Below are 22,512 nucleotides of genomic sequence, written 5' to 3'. Positions count from 1 at the left end.
CCAAGCTTTAGCCCAAATTTGACGTGAGAGGCAGGACTGAAATTTAGGACACTTCGCCAAATCCACCACTCAGACACTGACCAATGAGAGCGCAGCACACAGTTACAGCGACTGCACGAAGGCCTGGACTTTGAAGCAAGACGTGTGCTGCTTTCACAATTGTGACTGCTGACTTGGACGGCGTTACGTTGCTTCTCGGTATGAAATGTAAAATTCATTGCAGCGACTCGGAGAGGCCCCGGACCTGTTGTGCTGAAGTGCGGATTGCTAGGCAACAGGCAGGAAACTCTGCATGGAGACCAGCGAGAAAGGGAGAGAGGGAGAAAACACTCCAGATGAAATGGATTTGAACAAAGCGGGTCATAAACCGCAGACGACCGCAGTCAAAGTGCAAATATTTCTCCTTCCTGTATATATTCAAATAGCTCAGAACCTACAAGGAAAAGCTTTCCAGAAATTTATTTCTTTTTGAACTCCTCCACTGCCCATGAACTCCTTTTGTTATTAATATTTTAAACACAAGGCAACCAGCATTCAAACTAAACATTCAATATCTCTTGCAGGACTCCAACATATGACATCACCGCTATCTGGAAAGCATGGCACCAAAACTGTGCTGCGAATTTATTGTGGTACACATTTAAATAAGAGTAGCTCAATGTTTAAATTGAAATTATAAAATAAATTCAATATCACTGGGTTATAGTTCTGTCACATGCAGGATTTCCATCTAGCAAAGGGGGGGCCTGGACTTGAGGGTTTATGAAAATCATAATCATTTATTGAGTGTAACTAAAGAGGAATGGTGACAAGCAGGTGAAATATGAGAAGCTCTGATTAAAGTGCAGTAAGACTATATAGCATCCTTTTTTTTCCTAGTGTGTTTTCACGGAACTGTTTTGTCCCAGTCTTATCTGGATACAAAATCAATCACGCTAATGGCCTGAACTTATGACTTCTGCAGTACATGCTGTGATGTGACTGATAAGGTAAATTTATGGGAGGAATACATGTTGTTCACTTTCACTGAATGATGCTCTGTCCCCTTTTATCAAGATTTTTCCAGAAATGTATTATTACCCAACTGTTTCCACCAGTTGCTAGGCAACACCCTTCTTTCCTCTTCATCCTGTTTGGAATGGCTCGTGTTAACCTTTGGTGTGTGTGTGTGTGTGTGTGTATGTATGTTTTTGTACGTGTTTTTTTTTTTTTTTTTAATCGCAAGCTCTCAACTAATAGGGCCACTTGAACCGCGTCCCACACAAACTCGTTGATGTGGTATTGGAAACAATGTGTTTGTCTGGGGTGACAGTCCATTAAGGCAGACGCAATAATAATAAAAAAAAAAAGGTTTTGGGAAAAACACTACCAAATTGGAAATTATACAAACAGCTAAAAAAAGAATGAGGAAACAAGCAGTGTTCTGCTTTGATAAAAAAACGTTCCCACCCAGATGTGACAAATGCTTCCTTTTGCACAAGACATGGTCAAAAAGCCACTATTTGTAGCCGTGTATTGTCTATGCATAGAGGAAGTGAATTACAGCAAAGTCCCCAACTCCGGGGATTACCCACAGAGTTCAGGTGTGTACACTGACAAACTACAACGGTTAAGAAGGGGGCAGATTTTCTGTAATTTTTTTCTTTTTTTTTTTTCTGCTGGAAGGGCAGGGCAGGTCTGTGACATAAACACAAAGGCAGAGCAACGTGCCCTTGTGGCGACCTTCCTATGTGTCTCCATGCAGAAAGAAACGTAACACAAACACGTGGCACAGAAACTAAACGTCTTCTTGAAGGTAAAAGGGTGTACCTTTATAAATGGGCATGTTACCCCCGACCGGGGCAGCACGCGTCGTTGGCCGTTGGTGCATGAGAGCTTAGAGAGAGCCAGCCTGGCAGTCGATGATTTCATTTCGGAGTCCCACTTGCTGAGCTCGCTCGGCGCCAGGAGAACATTGATTCTGGCCGGGTCCGTGCGAGCGGTTCATTTCGGTCCAGTAATAAACCCTGTGGCACATAAACAGCCTCCTGGCGCGTCCGTCTGCCGCACTGTTGCCCGCATGTGGTCACGATCTTCTCGAACGAGCGAACGTGAGGCTACAACTGTGTCGAATCCCCAAAGGAATTTACTCTGTGTGGTGTCGTTCCACCCTACTTTCTCTCTACACGCTATGACAAAAACTTCTAACCAACAGCTATTGTTTTCAGAACGTCACGGTTACAGTGAACTATACAAAACACAGTTGTTCACAAAACTACCTTTTCCTAGTGGGCAAAATAATAACAATGTTCTCATAGAGCTATTTTCAAAAACACACCACAGCAATGTTTTACAGCTGTTTCTTACGAGAAAAGCCAGTGTGGTAAAAATCACGAGCAATCCAAAACTTTTACACAACACTTCTGGGGACCGATGGTGAATTTCGGAGACAAGCTTCAGCCACCATGCTATGTGCACATGTTGGACATACAACACTATCTTTGAAAAGCATTGTGGCAATAAAGCAGATGTCGCAGTGAGTGTGTGTCCTTATCAGGGGCTCAAACGATGGGGAACTGCCACTATCACACCTCCTACCAGGCCAAACGTCACCACGTCCCACTTTCAGCCATCAACGTACTCCTCTCTATTCACACCTGCTGTGGTGTGGAGGGAGCTGGGAGATGAGGGAGTCCACCGAGCATACCTCCTCATGACACAGTATCACAGGCCATCGAAGCTGAAAGGATAAACAGAAACATGCTGGGCAACATCCACAAAGGAAAACAAGGAAGGAATTTTTAAAACGAGATTCACTAATTTGACCGTGATGCCACCTCCAGTCCACTAGGTGTCACCAGGTGAGATCAGGAGTACTGCCTCAGTTTCATTACTTTGCACATAATTACTGATTGGATTTGGGGATAGCAGGTCTGTGGCGGTCTAAGCCTAAGGATGACATGCTTGAACGACAAGACAGGGTCCAGGAAGAACAATCCAGCAGGAGCCATAACTGTCCAAATAATTCCATCAATAAAGTAATCTAGCTTCCCTCGAGACTCTCAAAGACCACACAGAAGAAGGGGCAGTTATCAGGTAGACACTATAGGTCAATCAACATCACTTTAATGGTCCCTTCTGTAATACAGCCTTTCTTAAGTCTTTCTTAGTCCTTAAGCAAGAAAACACTCCAGAGTAATGGATACTGCAACACAGGATTTCAGCTGCATTATTCCATTTAACACAAGGATGTTGACACTGTCATCTTATATCCTCCGGCTGAACGACAGGATTATAGAAAAAAAAGCATAAAGCAATTTTCTTCCCGCTGACCTTCTTCACAAGCCGGTACAGATCTCTTAGCCGAAAGGGGGCCAATCGGATTGCATCCGTCACGTTCTGTCCTCGTAAAGCAGATAAAACAATGTAACAACACTGCTTGGAAACTTCTGCCAGCTCACATCGTTTCTGCATTGTTTGACTTGCACTCAGATATGCAGTTCTCCACAACACTCACTGTACACTGGGGGACCTTTTGACGGAACATCAGCTAAGCAGAGACCCTTGTGAGCAGGAGCTGGTCCTGTCGGACGTCCCTGTTGCCATCATTGCTAGAAGGAGCGGTTGGACAGCAAGTGGTCTGGCTAACGACTCGCAGACAGAAAAAGAGAGAAGAAGCACTGCACAAAAACCAGGGAAGCACCTGGGACAGCGAGTGATAACACGGAGCCCCGGACCACGCTCATCCGCAATGACTTGCAGTTTTGAGTCTCGCACAAAGAATGATGTTTCGCAAACAGACTGACTTGAACAGTCATGCAGAATTGCCATTCACAAGAGTGGTTGCCGAAAGCTGCTATACGACGAATCATCAGCTGGCTCTCTCAGGTTCGCAAGTTCAGTGCTGCAAAGTCTACGCAAAATGTGAAATTAAGACATTCTTTTGTTTCTCAGTGTGCAGACAACACCATCCTGGGACAGTCCAGCCAACGGGGAAGCAGCAGTGAGTCTATAAATACTTCCATGGACAGGATGGGAGACAGCGTCCTTCAGGGGATGGGCAAAGCTCTGCTGCCCTTGGATGGGTCCTGACGTCACCGGGGAGGTCACCTTTTCTGGCAGGCCAGTGGGAGCGCGACTCGGATCCTCAGCTACTGAAGGCCCACAGAGTCCTTGCACATTAACGGTCCTGTCTCGCACGGTAGCCTTAAGATTGCTGTAAACCCCACACTGATGGTCACATGCAGAACTATGCCTTCACATCTGCTTTGTCATCAGAGAAGGTCTATTCCTTATATATCCTGTATGATATATAAAGTCAAAAATAAAAAAAAAAGATGTAAAAATATTGACATTGTAAACAATGCTAGGTATAAGGCATATGAAATGCAAATCCACAGCTGCTCCTCAGATTTTTGAACAGTCGGGTTACCAGTTTTAGCTTGTCTTTGTGTGTCTAATATTTGTCTGTAGCACAGTGAGCACAATCTGTGCTTAACCTCCAAGTCAATAGATGGCAGTAAAGAGCACAGAAATAGAACAGGATTGTGGGACCGCCTTAATTCAACTCACTTCCAATGTTAACAGCTCCTGTGTGATGCTTCTGAGTGTTGTTGGTGATCAATAACAAGATGTTCATGGAAGCACTTTTTTTCCCCCCCATTTATTTGAGCTAAATCACAGGTTTTTACAGAATATCACCCATTTCACTGAGATATCCTCCACTAACCGAAAAGAATTCAGTTTATACCGAAAAGGCACTTCCTCATCTTAAGGTTCCGCTCGTCAAAGCTGGAGTCGTTTCGAGCTTGTGACGTTCGTGATGTTCTGGAGAGGTCGCCCTCCCAAGGAAAGGGCCTGTGGAGTGCTGGGTGAGACAGGCAGACCTCAGAAGTATTGGTATCGGTCCAAACTGTATCAGAGAGCACTAGGCATGATGACGGAACCACAAGCCAACACCTAGTCCTAGATCTGTCCCACCGCTCCTCGCTTGTGAGAGTCCACGGCAGAGTCGATGGCAGATCTCGACACCACAATAACCCCAGGCTGCTCCCTGGTGCATCGGGACATGGCGTTTAGTTCCTCCCACAGTGCAGAGGTAACCTGATTTGATGAGCTTCCTGCCAGTCAGATCTAATTCAGGGCTCTCAGCAGAGGCAGCGCTTTAGTCACTTAAGAGCACGTCCTCTCAATCACGCGTACGGCGGAAACGAACGCAAGGCCTCAAGCCCCCAACACCGAAAGGTGACCGAGAACACACGCGCGCCCCCCAAGTTATCTTCTCCAGCTACAAGCACTTTGTGGCTAACAAGCGGTGGGAATATGAGCCACTCTACCGATGCACGTGTTCTTCGTGAGCAGAAGGGTGGGGTGTTAGGGGAGAAGGAGGGGCTCTGGGATGTCGTGACAGACCAGGGTCTCTGTGTGACGGTTTCCGTGTAGCTGTCATCATGCATGCCACAGTCACACTTGTGCCAGATTTCCAAAAATAGCCTCCTCAAACAGCCCCTCCCTCGTAACTACCTTCCCTTCCACGCCGACCTCTCTTAGGAACAGCTCCGTTAAATAATGCAATTCACGAGCACAGAATGCAATTACAAACTCGTTTCTGTGGAAGGCCGAGGCATGCGGAGGAGCCCGGAGAGCTTTCGACCAAGCGGCACCTGGCAGGGGGATATGGGAGCGCCGCCGTCACTGCAATTCCACGCGAAGAACACCAGAGAGAACTTTAATGGCATTCTGCCCACTGTGCTTTTCCCTCCAAACAATGAGTCGTGTCTGCTCTGGCTCCGTCCGTCCTACTTCGCTCGACATCCCTCTTAAACCATGGCACGAGCGAAGGGGGCTTGTCCGAAATACACATGTACAATCCCAGCCCACACACGCAGATATTTTCACGATTTAAAATTAGCGAGAAAATGCGTGAAGCCTGGCGAGACAGCTTGTGAGCGGTGCTCTTGACGCCGTCGCCGTCAGTCAGTTACGTACCTTCCTTTTTTTGCCAAGTCTTTTAATACGTCACTGGCTACGTGCAGCCGCTAGTGCGCTAGCCTAGGATTTAGGCTAGAAAACAGAAGGGAGTCAGCGACAGGTAAACCCCGGCAAGGGAAATAGTGTCACGCCCTCAACAGGCGTTTTAAAGCAATAATAATAATAAAAAAAAAAAAAAAACTCATGTAGAAAGAAAGAAGTACCAAAGTCAGTTAGATGCGTTCATGCTTTTTGTGTTGACCGCCTGGGTCCGTTTCAAACCAATGACCCTTGCCCACCGTCCAGGAAAGGAGAACGAGTCAGTGACCTCTGGCAGGACCCCCCAGGGCCCGAGGGGGGCACAGGTGCACCTTTCACAGCCTTACGGCAGAAAAACAAACAGGGCACCCAAAACTGACTTTAACTCCATTTCCATCTATCCCGTGTGGTCGCCATGGCGATTTTCGCTGACGTCAAAGGCAACGACCCACACGTTCGTCTAAGAAAATCTCATTGAAAAATCTTTGCTGATAGACTGCCACTTCCTGAGCGTTCCAGAAAAGGCGTTTTGACTCTTGCATGTTATTTCCAACCAGCTATATTTATTTGTGGCGGTATTTTATTGACCTTATGCCATATGACGGAACGTTCCGAGGCAAGTATTTTTCCGGGGGGTCGGGATCGATGCCGGCTCGATGGCTCGTCTGTAGTTAAGTCTGCAGGCCGGTGGCTACAGCTGGGTGCGTCTGACTGACCTCTGTGTACCCTGCAGTACCTCTCCTGCTTGGGGGGGGTGGCTGCTGCGAAACACACCTCTTCTCACATACACACACTGATGTGCACAAATGCACACACTCGCGCAGCACCCTAAGAGGAATCCAGAGCTGACGAACAAACAATGTGGAGCAGCCTGACCGGGTTGCTCATTTGTTTAAGTGTCCCTCATCCAAGAAAGGTTTTTTTGGGTGGAGGCTCACAGAGCAGCTCTAGGTTGGCACTAAGACTAACCTCTGGCTGCCCGCTTACAACCGCTGTTACATTCGTTGCTTTTTATAGTCCTTTAAGGAAGCAAAAGTCAGCAGCGGGGTAGTATCTGGGCCGCTCAATAAGCACCCTGATGCAGTATGAAACCACAGGAATTTGCCACCCCGTACATGACAGCAGAGCGAGAGCGTGCAGGGCGTGTGTGACGCGGCCACCAGGACGGCGTTCCCGATCGGGGACGGCTCAGGACTCGCAGGACCCCCCGACTTTCTCCTGTCTCAAGGGACAGCACCTGTTAAGGCACATCTTCCGCACACACCGCGGAACTCGGGGCTCCTCTCAGGTAGCCACACACAAGCGACGCCGCAGCGGTGTCCACGGAAACTAAGCGCCATACCTCACGATGACCGGCCACGATGTTACGAACGCGGGAATTTTCAGCAATAAGTGAAGGGAAATACTGCTGCGCGCAGAAACACGCGGAATATTCTGCTTCCAAGGTATCCGTAGATTCAACGGATTCACATCGTACGGAATAAATCTGCCACAAATGCGTTTCAGCCACGCGACTGTCAGGTTGTGAGATTTGTCAGCGAAGAGCAACTCACTTTGCGCTCTTTCAAAGGAGCCCGTTCCTCCCGATCGCAAACGGGCGTCCCTCTACTTGACATAATCGGCACCCAAGAAAGCGGAGATGTGTCACAGTTCAACGACGCGAACCTGCTCTGGAGATGGAAGTCAACGGGTAAGTCTAGCTCACGGAGGCAGAATGAGGGGGACGGGAGGGAAAATGTCACCGGGTGACGTCCAGTTTCTACGACAACCGCAGACAATAACGCACGTTAAGTTACTGCGCGCCATACTTTCCGTGCGTCAATCAATTTATCACCCCCTGCTCCAAAGAAGAAAGCTGTTTGGGTTCAAATGCATTAATGCGACATGCATACCAGTATGTGCCTGTTCACACGCAGCAATAACGCACACTGACCACTGCACCCTGCTGCCCCCAAATGGTCCAACCACATGGGGCTGCCATGAGACAGAGGAAAACGCCCCTTATGCTCCTCTTCCACCGACATTCGTGAAAATCACTCCGGCTCGCTCTGGGAGCGTTCCCATTTTCCGAAAGCCCTAACCCCATCCCTAACCCATGACGAACTGAACTTTGCCAAAAGCGAACCATTTTCCAAGTTGTGCCAACACAGGAGCCGTGGTGACAATGGCGAAGCGATGTCTTCCGTATTCTGCACTTTTACATTTACTCATTTAGCTGACGCTTTTCTCCATGGCCACTTACAATTTACCCATTTATACAGGGCACCGCCGGGATGGTACAGCTGAAGGTGGGATTCGAACCTGCGACATCCGCAGCGCTACCAGCTGCCTCTACACATATCTTTAAATTCTACATTTATTCAGCAGATACTTTTCAGAAAAGTGCCTTTCACCAACAGGACGATAGATTAGGACGCAGACGTGTGATTCTTGAGTACAATTTGCCACGTTCCACAATATGCACCAGTATGCATCATACAAGCAACCACATATAGTTTTTTTTTATTAAACGAATAACACAGCGGACACTTCTCAGTCACACAGTGGACCAGGGGAGAAGCGAGTCCAAAAGAGATGTGTTTCGAGAGCCCTCTTGAATGCTGACGTGCAACGCAAGGTATAAAACAGTGTTAGGTAAGCTATCTTATGCTGACAAGTAATTACAATTATATACCCAGGTATTTACACCCATTCAGAGAGGATGCTCGAGACACGGGCAAGCACAAAGCACACACCTTCATAATAAATGAAATACAACATAAAGAAGCAAAGCAGACACATAACGCAAGAGCGCTTGTTGAGTCTGTGGGCCGACACAGCTGTTTAGCAACAGGTCTGTTTCCTCCAACAGACGGAAGCAGTTTTTGCAATCGGTTGAGAGTTAGCTAACACTGGAAATGAAAGTACACCGGGGGGGGGGGGTGGTCAGAACCCGAATATGAGAGACTGCAACTGTCCGTGTTTGCTGTAACCGACTCATTCAAGTTTTGGGGAACAAGTTGTGAAACACTGTAACCTCTGTAGTCGACATACATGGTTCTTTTACACTTGATTACGTCCTGTAACCCATCCGAACATCATGGAGATGAAACATCGGTCAAAAAATCCACGTTGCGTTAACCGCACTCTTCTTCCTGAGGACCATTGTTTACATTCGCATTACATTTATTTAGCTGACGCTTTTCTCCAAAGCAACTTACGATGTCAAGCTACCTACACTTATTTACCCGTTTATACAGCTAGGTATTCTTCTTTTTTTTTTTTTTTACTGGAGCAATTTAGGGTAAGTACCTCGCTCAAGGGTAGTACAGCTAGGGGTGGGGCTTGAACCTGTGACCTTTGGGTCCAAAGGCAGCAGTTCTAACTACTACGCTACCAGCTGTATAACTGTACCAGTTGGGTCCAGCTGTGTCTGTTCTGGTTTGGCACCCAGCATGGTGAATATCATACTCACACGTTCATTGCTCACAGACAGCTACTGCAGGCCCTGGAAACTGTTTCAAATCAAGGTTGAGGAGGGGCTACAGCTTGACTTGACCGAAAAGGATGTTACCTAATATAAATCCCCACTGCTAACAAGGGTGTGGCTGGTTTCTGTCATCACCACTTCCCCCATGGTGTACACCACTCACGTACTGTATGCGTACAGGAAAACAGAGAGGCCCACGGCTTTTGGAGTCCATCAGAAGGGGAGAGGTGTTCCGATTACCTGATTGAGAGGAGATACGTTCCTTCTGCCTACATCTTCCTTCTTTGCTCAAAAGGACATCACCAGAACTTCAAAAAAAAAAAAAAAAACCCATTAATGTACCTTAACTTGTTTTTCACCATCTCATTGTGGCGAAACTCCTCAGTTTCTGCAATTGTCCCTACCTGTTTAGAAACGCAAGTGTGATGAATTCCCGGTGACATCAAATGACATAAATGAACCCGTTTTCGGAAGATGATGCCACCAGTAGGGTTTCCTGTTAGATAGGTCTCAGCCTGTCCTTGCCTTGCAGTGAAGACTTTTCTTACAGGAAATCTGAAGATAATCAGATGCTGATGTTTGAAAGTTAAGTACGATCAGGTAAAAGTAAACAGCACCACTTTTAGTGTAAATGAAGCGGTTCTAATCCGAGCGTACGAACACTGCATCGCTGCCAGCGTTCAATCAAGTAGTGTCCTACCCTCTTCAAATAGAGTACCCATGGAAAGCGTGGTGATTTACTCTGTTTTGAGTGAACCAGCTGTTGCAGTTTCACTTTCAAACAAATGAGAAACAAATAGGTGAGAACCTCAAGGGTGGAGCTCTTGCCACAATGAAAAGAGTGAAGTGTTTTGAATTGTTCTCTCAGTAGGTGTGGTTCCACATTGGGTGCCAACACTTCTGTAAGCATGTGTGATTGAACTGAGCAAAAAAACCGTGCACGCTCCCACGCCGCATCGTTTCAGTATTTAAGGCAAGCTTGTCATCGTGTAAGGTAGCGTGTGTCGAGAGAGTATGAAAGGAATGTGGCCTCCACTGACCTGCTCACCAGCAACAAGGCTTCTGAACGGGAGCGATACGGCTGAAATTCATGTGCAATGGTGTGCAAAAAAAAAAAAGAAACCCGGGGGTTTTACAGCACCGATGGCCATGATTAATCAGAGTTTACTGCATGCAAACTCAGAAGACATGTTGTGATAATAGATATGTGTGCAGAGGTTCAACCAAATATGGAAAAACGGATGCAATGAAAAATCTGAATGTTCTAGACTTCCATTCAGCAAAAAAAAAAAAAAAAAAAAATGAAAGAAAGGAAAAAAATTACCCTCTTTGTCTTTGGATAGACATATTAACATGTTTATCCCTTTTAACTGTACGATTCCACCTTGCCGGCATTTGAGTACAGAAATATATATATAGGTACCAGATGTCTCGAGCAACTCAAGTGGAAAGTTGATAACGCTTCAGCAATGTGGCTGAGACACCTACACAAAAAGGTATGACCGTGATATGGACACCCCTGCAGAGATCCCCGCTTGTATCTCTTTGCAGGATCAACAACTGTGCTTAGGTTAACAGCAGTGCTCTTTTCCAGCCTCCACCCTTTGCAGGTTGCAACAGTTGCCACAACTGAAATCAGCAATAAAGCAATTCCTCCAGGTGCCGAAATGAATGATCTCATCCGCATTTTTTTAAGAACTATTTCGCAGAGTAGTTCATCACCCATCTGGTATCAGACTAAACTTCCAGAGGAAAAAAAGTGGCATACAGAGATAACCGTCCTACTGGTTTAAACCACAAGGTCAGGAAATATTTACTGGGAATCTCACAGACATCCAAACACCTTACACCCTTCAAAAAAACACACACACACAGACACAGACACAGACACACACACACAGACACACACACACACACACACACACATACATCTTGGAGTCTGGTTCTTGATTATTTAAACAGCTTCCTCACGAGCATACATCAAATTTCCAAAGCCAAAAATACATAAGGACATCTAAGAAGATTAGTTTGAATTATCAACTGTTATGGGATTTTATGGCGATTTTCTAAAAATAAACGCAGCTAAAATAACACATGAAATTCCTTGCCAACTATAATTTTCATACAGTATCTGTGGATGTAGTGAGCCAAGTAATGAATTCAAAGGTGTGCTCAGTTTTTTTTTTTTCCTCATGTTCACAAAGATTCAAAGACTTTAGCAAAGGAAATAAAAGGTTTTCTGCTACTATTCTATTAAGTTTAACAAACATTTTCAAATGCTCGTTAAAAATGTGTGGCTTATACTTAATAAAGAACTGTTTCCTGCATATGCTGTCTGCTATTTGATTGATTCGATAGCACTATAGAGTATGATACAGTAGACTGAGGACAAGGAGTGAAAAACTACGTTATTAGAGCGGTTAGCAAGAAATATACTTTGGCTGATTCGTGTTTATTTCCAGTTTACACTGAGCTAGATTTACCATAACAAAGTTTATTTTCAAATCTTTTGCTCTATCGCCTCTTATTCTGGACTTGGCAATGTTCACCTACACGTTTTCGTAACTGGGAAATTAAAACGAATTGTTAATATACTGTTAATACAACGTCAACGTAGACCATTTTAGCTGCAAAATAATTAAAATTCACAGCATCTGGTGCTCCGGACTTTCTCCTCCTAGGTGGATGAGCTACAAAATGATGCAGAGGTAAACTGTGCTCACTCCTCTTCTTGAGGATTCCCGCAAAACGTCTGAGTAATTTCAAATGCCAACTTGTTGCAAAATCTCCATTGGCATGATGTGACCAGCCCAGCTGAGTAGACCAAGTGGGTCTGGGCAAGTGCTTGAAGTGCGTGTGTCAAAACAGCCAAGTTGAGAGGTTTAGAGATTCAACCCAGTTTAGATTTCCTGTGCGTGTTCTGGCATATACTCACAGTGAGTAGCCAGCTGTAAAAACACTAGATGAACCTTCAAATTTGTACAAAACCTGCATCTCCAACCTGCATCTCCAACCTGGTGCTCAACAGTGACAACATAAGACATCTAGACATTGCGGAGACCTCGTCCATGAGCGTGGTGCTTGCTAACCCGATTCAGCTGCATTACGCACATTTTCCACACTTTACTTGAAATTCCATTTCAATACTTCGCTCAAAGTCCATTTCTATGACTAGAGTGTTATTGGATGAGATTTTTTTTCTACACCGCCGCTTTCCGTCAGTTCCACGATTAATTATTAACTGGACACGGACGGCCACGGGGCCAAATCGCGGAGGGAAAGCCGTAATGAGCTGCAGCGCTGCTTCAAAGTCCTTCAATGAATTGAAATTTACAAGAGATGCCTCTAAACCAACAGTTGTTTGGCTCGACAACCGTCACACAGAGATGTGGTTCCTGTTGACCCACAGTTTTCTGTATTACAAGTACTAGACCCAACCTACGAGAAAACTTGTTTACTCCGGCCAGTCCACTGTGACACTGTCACACTCATCATTATGGCATGGCACAAAGAGACACATTTAACTCCAAAGATACTGGCCGCCGGCGGTTTTAAATACTGCGGATCAACGGCCATTCAAGTCCGTTCCATGCGCCGGGCCCCATTAGTGCAGACTAAGTACTGCATGCATTCCTCTTAGAAGAGCACTTTGGCCCAAGTAATCTATTGCATGGAATCATGAATGTTCTTTAAACCCCTCCTGGGACTTGAAGCAGCAAACTTCAGGTTATACGTTTCCTTAACCGGCAAGGTGCCTGCTTCCCCGTAAACCAAATTCTCCTCTTACAGCTGTGATCCTGGCATGCTGCTCCAGAAATCTAGACCAGACAAGATCTGACAAGACAGAATTTATTCCGAAAGCCTTTCCGCTTCAAAAAAAAAAAATAGGGAAAAGTTGAGTCACGGTCTGACTCCATTCAACAGAATCCTGTCCAATATCTAAATTCTTCACACCTGAACGAAGGAATGGGACCCCAGCGAAAATGAGTCAAATGAATTTCTCAATAGATTATGGGACATTTGCCATGGGATTCGTAGGGTTACGGCACAAACCGTGACACTTATCAAAAAGAGGAATAAGAAATAAAATAACTTGTTACTCATTAACTCACCAAATTACAAAGCGATACCCATTTACAGACTACTATTCTGCAAATATGTTACATTGGCACATAAGTGATACTTAAAAAATATACTGAACACGTTACAAATGAAACCAAAACAAACAGCGATATCAGAAATGGTTACACTGGACCCAGAACCTATCAATAACTTTTTTTTTTAATGAGCCAAAAAAAAAAAAAAAAAAAACGCATCAAGTTGGCAGGGCTGCTGAGCCACGGAGGGCGATCTGCATTCCGTCCTCACCCGCACGTTCCCCTTCTCACAGTGTCACTTTGTGCCGGCGGGCCCCGCAAAGGGAGACAGTGCCGTCCTTTCACACAGGCCACAGCCAGCATGTCAACACAGCACCATTGTGGCTCCCTTGTTTCCTGCTGGCAATGGGGAACAAAGTGGACTGTGGATACCGCACATAAACACAGACACTATCATCACTATTATTCACTATTATTCACTATTATTATACTGTTATCAATACAAAAAGAAATGGCAGGTAAAACTATTCCAGTTCTCTGCCAAAATCCTTGGAAAGACTGGAATGAAAAATTGACATGGAACAGAAAGATTCTGAGAAGGGTATTCCTTTTAATTAAACAAAAACTAAACATTACATTTCCTCCAAAAAAATGAGTCCAGGACGCTCAAACACCTTGTTTAGGACTTGTCCAAACTGGACATGAGACTTCCCTCTTATTACAGGTACACTGATTTACTTACTTTTGAGGAACGGGGAGCTTTTACAGACATACAAAAATGCTGCTACATTTTACAGCCGGCCAGAAATAAATAGAGTCAAAGGTCGGGCGACTGCTGATCTCCCAAGTTACAATGTCAAGCCATTCGTGTTGTTCATTTCTTGGAGCTTTGCAGATGAAATCGTACTAGAAAAAGGAAGGGGGGGGGGGGGGGGGGGGTGTTTTTCGAAAGCTAAGAAAGAAAAAGGAGCAGAGCTTGTTCAAAAAGCAAGACGGCAGGAAAAATAAAAATACTATGTTGTGCCAAAATCGTAAGTTAAACAAAGTCAGCTTCATTTACGATGTAAGAAACACATACAAATTCCACTAGAAACTGCAGCGACAACAACGAAGAACACATCTTCTGAAGGAATGGCAAATATCTGAAAGAGTTCAGACGGACCACAACCAGGCACGTTCTTGACCTTCGGCTGCAAACTATCCTACCGAGCCGGGTCGTGAAAAACGTTCGCAAGGTGATCTTTCTCAGAGAACCGTGCGCGTCACGTGTGCCAACGCTCCCGGAACACAGGGCCTCCAGGGCTCCCCCATGACTAGCAGGGCACCACAGTGTTTGGTCACGTCCTCTTTGCTCTCCCATAACCCTTCAGGGTCTTGTCCTTGGGGGGGGGGGGGGGGGGGGGGGGCAAATCGACATAGTAAATTCATCGAGCACTTAACTGTGTTTCGTACACAGACACTTTTGTTCAACTGTGATCTGTAGTTGCCTCTGTCAAATAGGAACAGGTTAGTTAGTTCAGTGTGTGTATATATATTGTATATACAGTGACACACACACACACCACTAGGAAGGAAGCAGGTATTGTGTTGAATATCAGCATATTGTCAAGCAACTGCTCTTAAAAGTTTGAAAATCAGAAGATTCTTGAAGAAAATTCATGATTTTAATCATTCTGGACAGAGCGGAGACCCAAAGGAAGACAAAGCAGACGCACGTAATGCATTTTTTACTATTTTTCTTTTTTGATTCATTCTTTCCTTTGTAGTCTCAACTAATAAATTCACAAACAGCACACGAGAAAAGCAGACAAACAGAAACCCGCTCTGGTGAGTAAAAAAAAAAAAAAAAAAAACCAAGAAGAAGAACTGAGTATTAAAATCACGGTACCTAAATAAATACTCTGTACGAACTTAGTACCTAACAGAAGGAAATCAGCAAAGAAACCCCACTCAGGACACGTCTACTGCCACGACCCCGACCCGTGGAAGTAGAAGCTCATGGAAACCCAGTCACTGTGTGCTCATGTTTACTGCCCAAGTGTAATTTCCAAAAAAATCAGCCTAGACACAACATGTCTAATCTTTCATCATAAATGTTTCACTGCAATGATACCGGACAAAAAAAGTATTATAAACACATTCTCTGGAATGTGGTTATCTAAATTTATTTTCTGCTTCAGGATGCTCAGAAAGTACTGCAAAAAACTAATATTTCTACCACACAACCCACAAGTAATAATGTTACTTATAGATGTTGCTGGATGTCTTCTGACTGAATGCTTTCCAAAGCAATATTTATCAAATATATAACATCAACAATACAATACTACAGAACTGTGTTAAGATGCCAAAACGATATTAAAAAACCCTACAGCAACGTTGTAACAACAACACTAAACGATGTATCATCAACAGAACAAGGTTTCAACAATACTATTCACAATTTGAACCACATTCATTGTATCATAATTGCAACAAGGTTTCATTAACACTCTTTCATAATTATAACCGCATTGTATCATAATTATTATAAGAAGGTTTCATTAACACTCACTATTTGTATTTCATAATTAGAAACACACACTGTATCACAATTATAACAAGGTTTCATTAACAATGTTTCATAATTATATATGGTATCACATTATGACAAGGTCTCACTCAGCAACACTGTAACACTAATTATAGCCACAACAGAACGCAACAATGTTTCACTGACCAGCGCGCGGAGATACACTGTTGTTACATTTACACGCTTTTGAAGCAGCACCACAGTTTACCGTCTTACTGAAACTACACGATGAGCTCAAACTCAAAGAGGGAAGCTGACGGCTGCTTTTTCGCAATGTTGGGCTCCAGCCTCCACTGACTGACTGGAGTAACTTTGGAGGCGACGGGGGGTCCGGACTCAGTCTCACCTGGGTCCCAGAGGAGAGGCGCAGATCCCGGAGGTCCTCGACGCAGCGCCGTCGGCCGAAGCTGGACCTACACACCTTAGGCTTACGGACACCTCTCTCTCACACACTCACTCACTCACACACACATTGAATCACACACACGCTCCACACACTCCCGCTTCTATCCTCCTTTTTATTTCTCTGCGTTTTCGCGATCTTCTGCCACCCGCTTCTACCGTGTCACATTCCCGACTCGGACTGGACCGGACCGGACCGGACTGCGACCAGGAGACTCGGCCTGTGGCTCCGGAATGGTGGCAGCGCTGCACTGGAGGACTTTTCTGGAGGCTCTTTCTGTTTCTCTACTCGCCCATCCCTCTTTCCCCGCGGCTCCCTGGCGCCCCCTGTCGGCAGACCCGAGTCCGCTCTCAGGCCCGTTCACGCTTGTATCCAATTCGACCCGTGAGCAGAGCAGGGTATAGTTACTGCATCAGTTCAGGGCGTGTGCACTGATCAAGGGTACGACAGCAGCAACATAAACCGGGACTCGACCCAACAACCTTCAGCTCACAAATCCATGACCTTCAATACTTCTTGCATTTAGTGGTAATGGGAGGAGGAGCTGACTTTTGTACTGGTTAGAGCTGTTGCTGCTGGATCTGAAGATCACAGATTCAAATTTCATCTACTGCTGTCGTACCCTTGAGCAGGGTACTTACCCTGTGTTGCTCCGGTAAAATTACCCAGCCGAACAAACGGGGAAATAATTGATAGCACAGCAGCGTAAGTTGCTTTTAAGAAAAATTTCGGCCAAATGAGAACGAGAAAGCAGTGAAATTCCTAGGGCTGATTTGTGAGAACGTTTCAAACCACTTATGATTAAAAATGGAGACTGTTTTTATGACAGAAAACATGATGAAGTTCATACAATAAGTCTGTCATTACTGGATTTTATCCATGAAAGGCAAGATAATATAAACTGATAGAAGGGAGTGAGTGCCAAAGCGATTCTTCAGTTCTTCAGATCCTTCAGCCTATGTTTGATTGATTTTCATATAATTAATCAGTTATCTTAATTAAATGCCATAATAGAGCCAGATAGTTTATTTTGCATCAGTGTTTCTATAAAATGAAGCAAATATTCCTTTCAGAGCCATCAAAGCACTCGTTGAGAAGCAGACAAAGGTCATGGCTTCACAGGAGGTATATAGAGCACAAGAGGCTATTTCCAGTCCCAGGGAACAAATACTGTACTGGAAACCATTCTGCAGCGTTTAATTGACTGATTAAGAGCTATTTTGAAGTGCAGATAGTCCAGAGCAGGATCCCAGCTCCTTAGCAATGGAAATATCATTCTTTAATGCTTATGAGAATCTAGAGGTGTGTAACTCTGATCCTCAAAGTCCTTAGAAGCAAGAAGGGCACATTACTTATAATGTACATATTTAATGTACTTTTACTGTACATTAAAACATCAAGTGTTGCAGTGAAGTTCCCAGGTTCTGCAGGTCTATGATCAGCTACTGGCTGAAAGACTCTGGTACTCAGCATGTACACAGCAATTTCACGTGCTGATACGTTATAAATGGTCCCCCAGCTAACTATGCAACTCAGGCAAAACCCCTGACGTTATAGAGCCGTTTTGGAAAGCGGTACAGTGAGTGGAAGGGTGGAGATCAGCACATGGACCAGAAGGAAGCTTCTCAAAGACTGCAGGAACAAACTGACTGTATAGATCTCAGCAAACAGGTTCAGGAGCTCCAGTGAACATATGGAAGTCTGAATAGGCATAGAAAGTGTATGTCACTTTTGGAAAGTGTTGCAGAAAAAGAAAATAAACCAGGCCAACCAAAAGAGTGTTTCCTTCATCCCTACTGGACTATTTAAGTTCTCTGGGTGCTGTTTGCAAGCCCCCCTTTGACGCCCTCCACTGGTTATAAGAGGTTATGACCGTTTATCTCTGGGTATGAAGTCATACTGCCAGGGTTTCTTTAAGGAAGGAGAGGTAAGCGCACCAAGCCTTGTTCCTTCTATATCAGCAATCATGATACCTTGATTTACATTTACATTTGCATTTATTTATTTAGCAGATGCTTTCCTCCAAAGTGACTTCCACTGAACTCTATGTAGTGTTATCAGCCCACACACCTTATTCAGCGTGGTGGCTTACACTGCTAGATACACTACTTACACTGGGTCACTCATCCGTACATCAGTGGAACACACTCTCTCTGTCATTCACACACTATGGGGGAACCTGAACAGCATGTCTTTGGACTGTGGGAGGAAACCCACACAGACACGGGGAGAACATGCAAACTCCACACAGATTGAGCGGGGATCGATTTTACAGAGGTATCTTCAAACTTGTCATGTGTGGTGAACAACAGAATTTGGCTTCCCTGTATTAGATTGAGCTGCCCCTCCCCATCTCTCTCAGAGCTGCTGAGTCCCTTCCTTCATTCAAGAAGGGTTTTAAGCCCACTTCTGTCTTGATCTCCTAACTACATAGACTTGCATTATATTTGTCATGCTCATACTCCCCTCTGACTCTCAGTTCTATGAGCTGCTAATCGTGTGTTTGTATCTATAACTTTGCCTCTTGAAAAACTCTACACAGAATTGTATGTTGCCTTGAAGAAAAGCATCTGCTAAAGGAATACATGTAATACCATTATCAAAATGTCTTTTCAGAAAGTTACTTTAAAGATGGAAAAGAACCATTTAAACAACCGTAACAAAGGAGTTTCCAGTAAATACAGTATATATGTAATTATGAAAACCTAAAACTTATCAAGGAATCTAAATAATAAGACAGTGTTTGGGGAATTCTATTTGCTATGTGTAGCATGTAAAAGTGGACTTGCGGGGTTTAAGGATTAACTTGTGAATCACGACTCATGTCCGAGTGGTGTGTTAAGGGGGGTGGCTCCCATCCAGAGAGAGGGGAAAAAACAGGAGACAGGACATACAAAGAGGTGGAGCGCCCTTTGGTCCGTGGCAAATTGCAGCGATTACACGCAGCGTATGGAATAGAGCCGCAGAAATCAGCAGCTCTTGCGGCTTGATTGAAAGCGTGTCCTAGGTCATTATTATGGTTCCCTTGACCTCCACCGCATGCAGTCCTTGGAAGAAACAAGATGTTTATTCTCAGAAATGGAAACAGGTTCCATGTATTTATGAGTCAAAGGGGTTTGGCTAACAAAGGACAAGTTGGGTCACAGCCCAAAACTTGCCAGTGGGTTGCAGGGCGATGCCATGACATTGCACAGGTTCGTTCCTTGGAAAAGACACCACCCGTGCAGTGATTGCTGGGACAGGTGATCAGTCAGCCACGTGGTTACAACTCAGTCCCGTTTCACAAAGGACAAGTCTGTCTTCCCAATAATTTTCAGTTCCTTAAATGCACTCACATTGTGTTCATTGATCATTTCAGAGTTCAACAAAATTTAGTTCTTCAACATTGACCAAGTAGTTTCAGTAACTGGGCTTAGCAAAGGTTTTGTTGACCCCATTTGTCAGGTGGTCTTTAAGGTGACAAGGTCATCTTCATGGTCACCAACTCTCTGGCCATCGTGGCTTACAGGCCTTGCATGAATGAGGCAGGATGGAAGAGGTGACAATGGTGATATCTACTATGAATAGCAAGGTTGTGTGCAACCAGAAAAACCATGCACTGACCACCCCACCTGCCCCCTCCGTGTAGTAAGCAGGTAAACTCTGTGGATGAAGCAAATTCCTTCTAGCACAGGCTTTGGCTGTTATTGCAGAGCAGCCCCTCCTCTTTGCATGTTTTGGCAGCAGAGTGTCAGCCCATGAGCTCATGCTGCATCAGTTCATACCAGTGGATATTGATCAGCTGTAAAAAGCTCTAGTCAGATATGTCTGACAGATGGAGTAGAAAGCTATGGAGCTGCTGTAGAAAGTACAACGCCTCACTTTACAACTTTATTGCCCAATGAATCTGCTGCCCCACTAACACGTTCCCTTTTGCAAAACAAAACACACCCCTTCGTTTCGAGGGACAGCATTTGACAGGCATGACCTATTGAACATGTCCTCTCTTGCAGGCTGTCACTTTGAATAGCCATCAATGGCTGTTAGCCCTCGTGCTTCATGAAGGCAAGTCAAGGTCATAATCAATTTTGTGAACCTTGGCAGTAAGACAATGGAGCTGATGTGGGTTTGTCCATTATTGCCATGTTTAGAGGATGCTGTCAAAGTTGCTGAGCCATTCAGTCACACCCCCCATCTGTTTGCTTTTGTTCACATTTCATGGTGCAGCATAGAGAGCTGCAGCTCATCTTCAGTTTCTGCAGGATGGGTGGCGATGGCAGGAGAATGTGTCTGCTGGTTGCCTAGTAACAGAAATCGTGACTCCTTTCAGATCCTGAAGAACTGCCGCCTGTTAGTCTGCTGTGAGCGTAAAGAATTCACATGAGTCATGAACAAATATGCACCAGCGCTTTAAGACTTAGGAAAGGTACCCCAGAACAGTAGTAACCCTCTCCGGTGGATTCAGGCAAAACCGCACGGATAGTTTTAAAATTCGTTGTGAGAAGGCACAATGTTAAAGTGAGCATTTTGGCAGCTGCAGAAAAATGAAAATTGATTTTCCAAGTGGATTTTATTGTACTGAAACTTTACCAGTGCAGTTTAGCCATGAAATATTTACAGAATTGATTGCTTAACCCTATAAGTTTCCCCTTTTATTACAATGGGCCCTTAGTAACAGTTTGTTAAGCAGAGGGATTGACTAATTAAGACACCCATATAGAAGCAAGAAAGTCAAAATATTTTAATTAGAACATACTAGTTTTATAAATACATATATGAAAACATTAAAGCATTTTGAAAACAGTCACACCCATGATACAGTCTAAAGCACACTACCTTAATGCATTATAAATAAAAGGACATTTTAGCACTTGTTTAGCCTTTAAGTCATGATGTCATCATAGGGGAACTATAAAGGGGGAAGAGGAGAAAGCCATACAATCATTAAAACACAATTTAGTCATTTGTAATAGGACATGATGATCAAACTTAAAATACTGAAGAAAAGACTTCAGGGACGGTGTAACAACTGGTAACTCAGTGTCCGATGGCATTCACTCCGTTCACCCACAAACAGAAGGCCCACACTGTAGGCATCCCAGCATCCTGGCCAAACCCAGCTGCAGGCAGCACCATCACATCAGGGGGCATTTCAACTTCAGGCGAGCCCTTGTTCTTTTGGACTTCTTACCATCCACCCGCAGGCTCACCGCCCTCCTCTTCTCCATGGCGAGGAGCTCCTTGAAAAGCTCCTGCACGTTGTGGTCCATCTTCGCCGACGTCTCCAAGAAGGAGCATTTCCACTGCACCGCCCGCTGTTCTCCATCCTGCGTTGGCACCTGTCGGTTTGCATCATCACATTTGTTGCCGACGAGCATCACTGGCACATACTGCATGTCGCTGCCTTTGATCTCACAGATCTGCTCATAGGTGAGCCATAGCTCCTCCAGGGACTGCCGGTTCACCACGGAATAGACCAGAATGAAGGCATGGCCTCGGGCTATAATGAGACGCTGCATAGCGGGGAACTGGTGGCTTCCTGCAGTGTCCGTGAGCTGGAGGGTGCAGATGCTTTTGTCACAGGTGATCATCACAGTGTAGGTGTCCTCCACAGTGGGAACGTAGGTCTTACAGAAGGTACGCTTCATAAAGCGCAAAACCAGGGAGCTCTTTCCCACCCCAGCTGCTCCAAACACAGCAACACGGTAGTCATTGCTCTGTTCTGGCATAGTCTGTCCTGCCCTCTCCTCTAATGACTTTCAGGTGTCCCAACTGAAGAGCTGCAACAGGTGGAATTTAAGGGCAGCTAATTTCACCAGGTTTGTGTTTCCTTGACACATCTGATGCTGCTTTTAACAATGTAATTAAAAGGAAACGAGCAATTTAACTCACATACTGCGTGGTACCGGGATACGAGTGTAAAAGTGCACCGCTTCCTCGGGCATTTCATTAAAAATCCAAATCCAAAATCCAATCAGGCATTTAATTAAAAATTAAAAATCCA

The 22,512-nt window shown here is 44.8% G+C and overlaps 2 protein-coding genes across 3 annotated transcripts in view; both read right to left on the bottom strand.

Annotated features, from left to right (window-relative positions):
• gng12b (guanine nucleotide binding protein (G protein), gamma 12b) overlaps positions 1-16,808 on the bottom strand; it is a 50,056-nt gene extending 33,248 nt beyond the window's left edge. Inside the window, exon 1 of one of the 2 annotated variants that reach the window (XM_018734802.2) lies at positions 16,473-16,808. The gene's annotated coding sequence lies outside the window, so the exon portion shown is untranslated. Of the gene's footprint in view, positions 1-16,273; positions 16,323-16,472 lie in introns of those variants that run through there. The other variant, XM_018734803.2, reaches the window with a different exon arrangement.
• Positions 16,809-21,254: 4,446 nt separating this feature from the next.
• On the bottom strand, positions 21,255-22,250 carry LOC108923784 (GTP-binding protein Di-Ras2-like). The gene has a single exon (XM_018734740.2). It carries the CDS (start codon positions 22,235-22,237, stop codon positions 21,644-21,646), a length of 594 nt encoding a protein of 197 aa, XP_018590256.1. The 5' UTR covers positions 22,238-22,250; the 3' UTR covers positions 21,255-21,643.
• Positions 22,251-22,512: the final 262 nt, after the last annotated feature.

The sequence above is a fragment of the Scleropages formosus genome, chromosome 3 (assembly GCF_900964775.1).
Source record: "Scleropages formosus chromosome 3, fSclFor1.1, whole genome shotgun sequence".
Classification (NCBI taxonomy): domain Eukaryota; kingdom Metazoa; phylum Chordata; class Actinopteri; order Osteoglossiformes; family Osteoglossidae; genus Scleropages; species Scleropages formosus.
The sequence above is the reverse complement of the archived record's forward strand: the minus strand, read 5'-3'. Positions and strand labels throughout refer to the sequence as shown.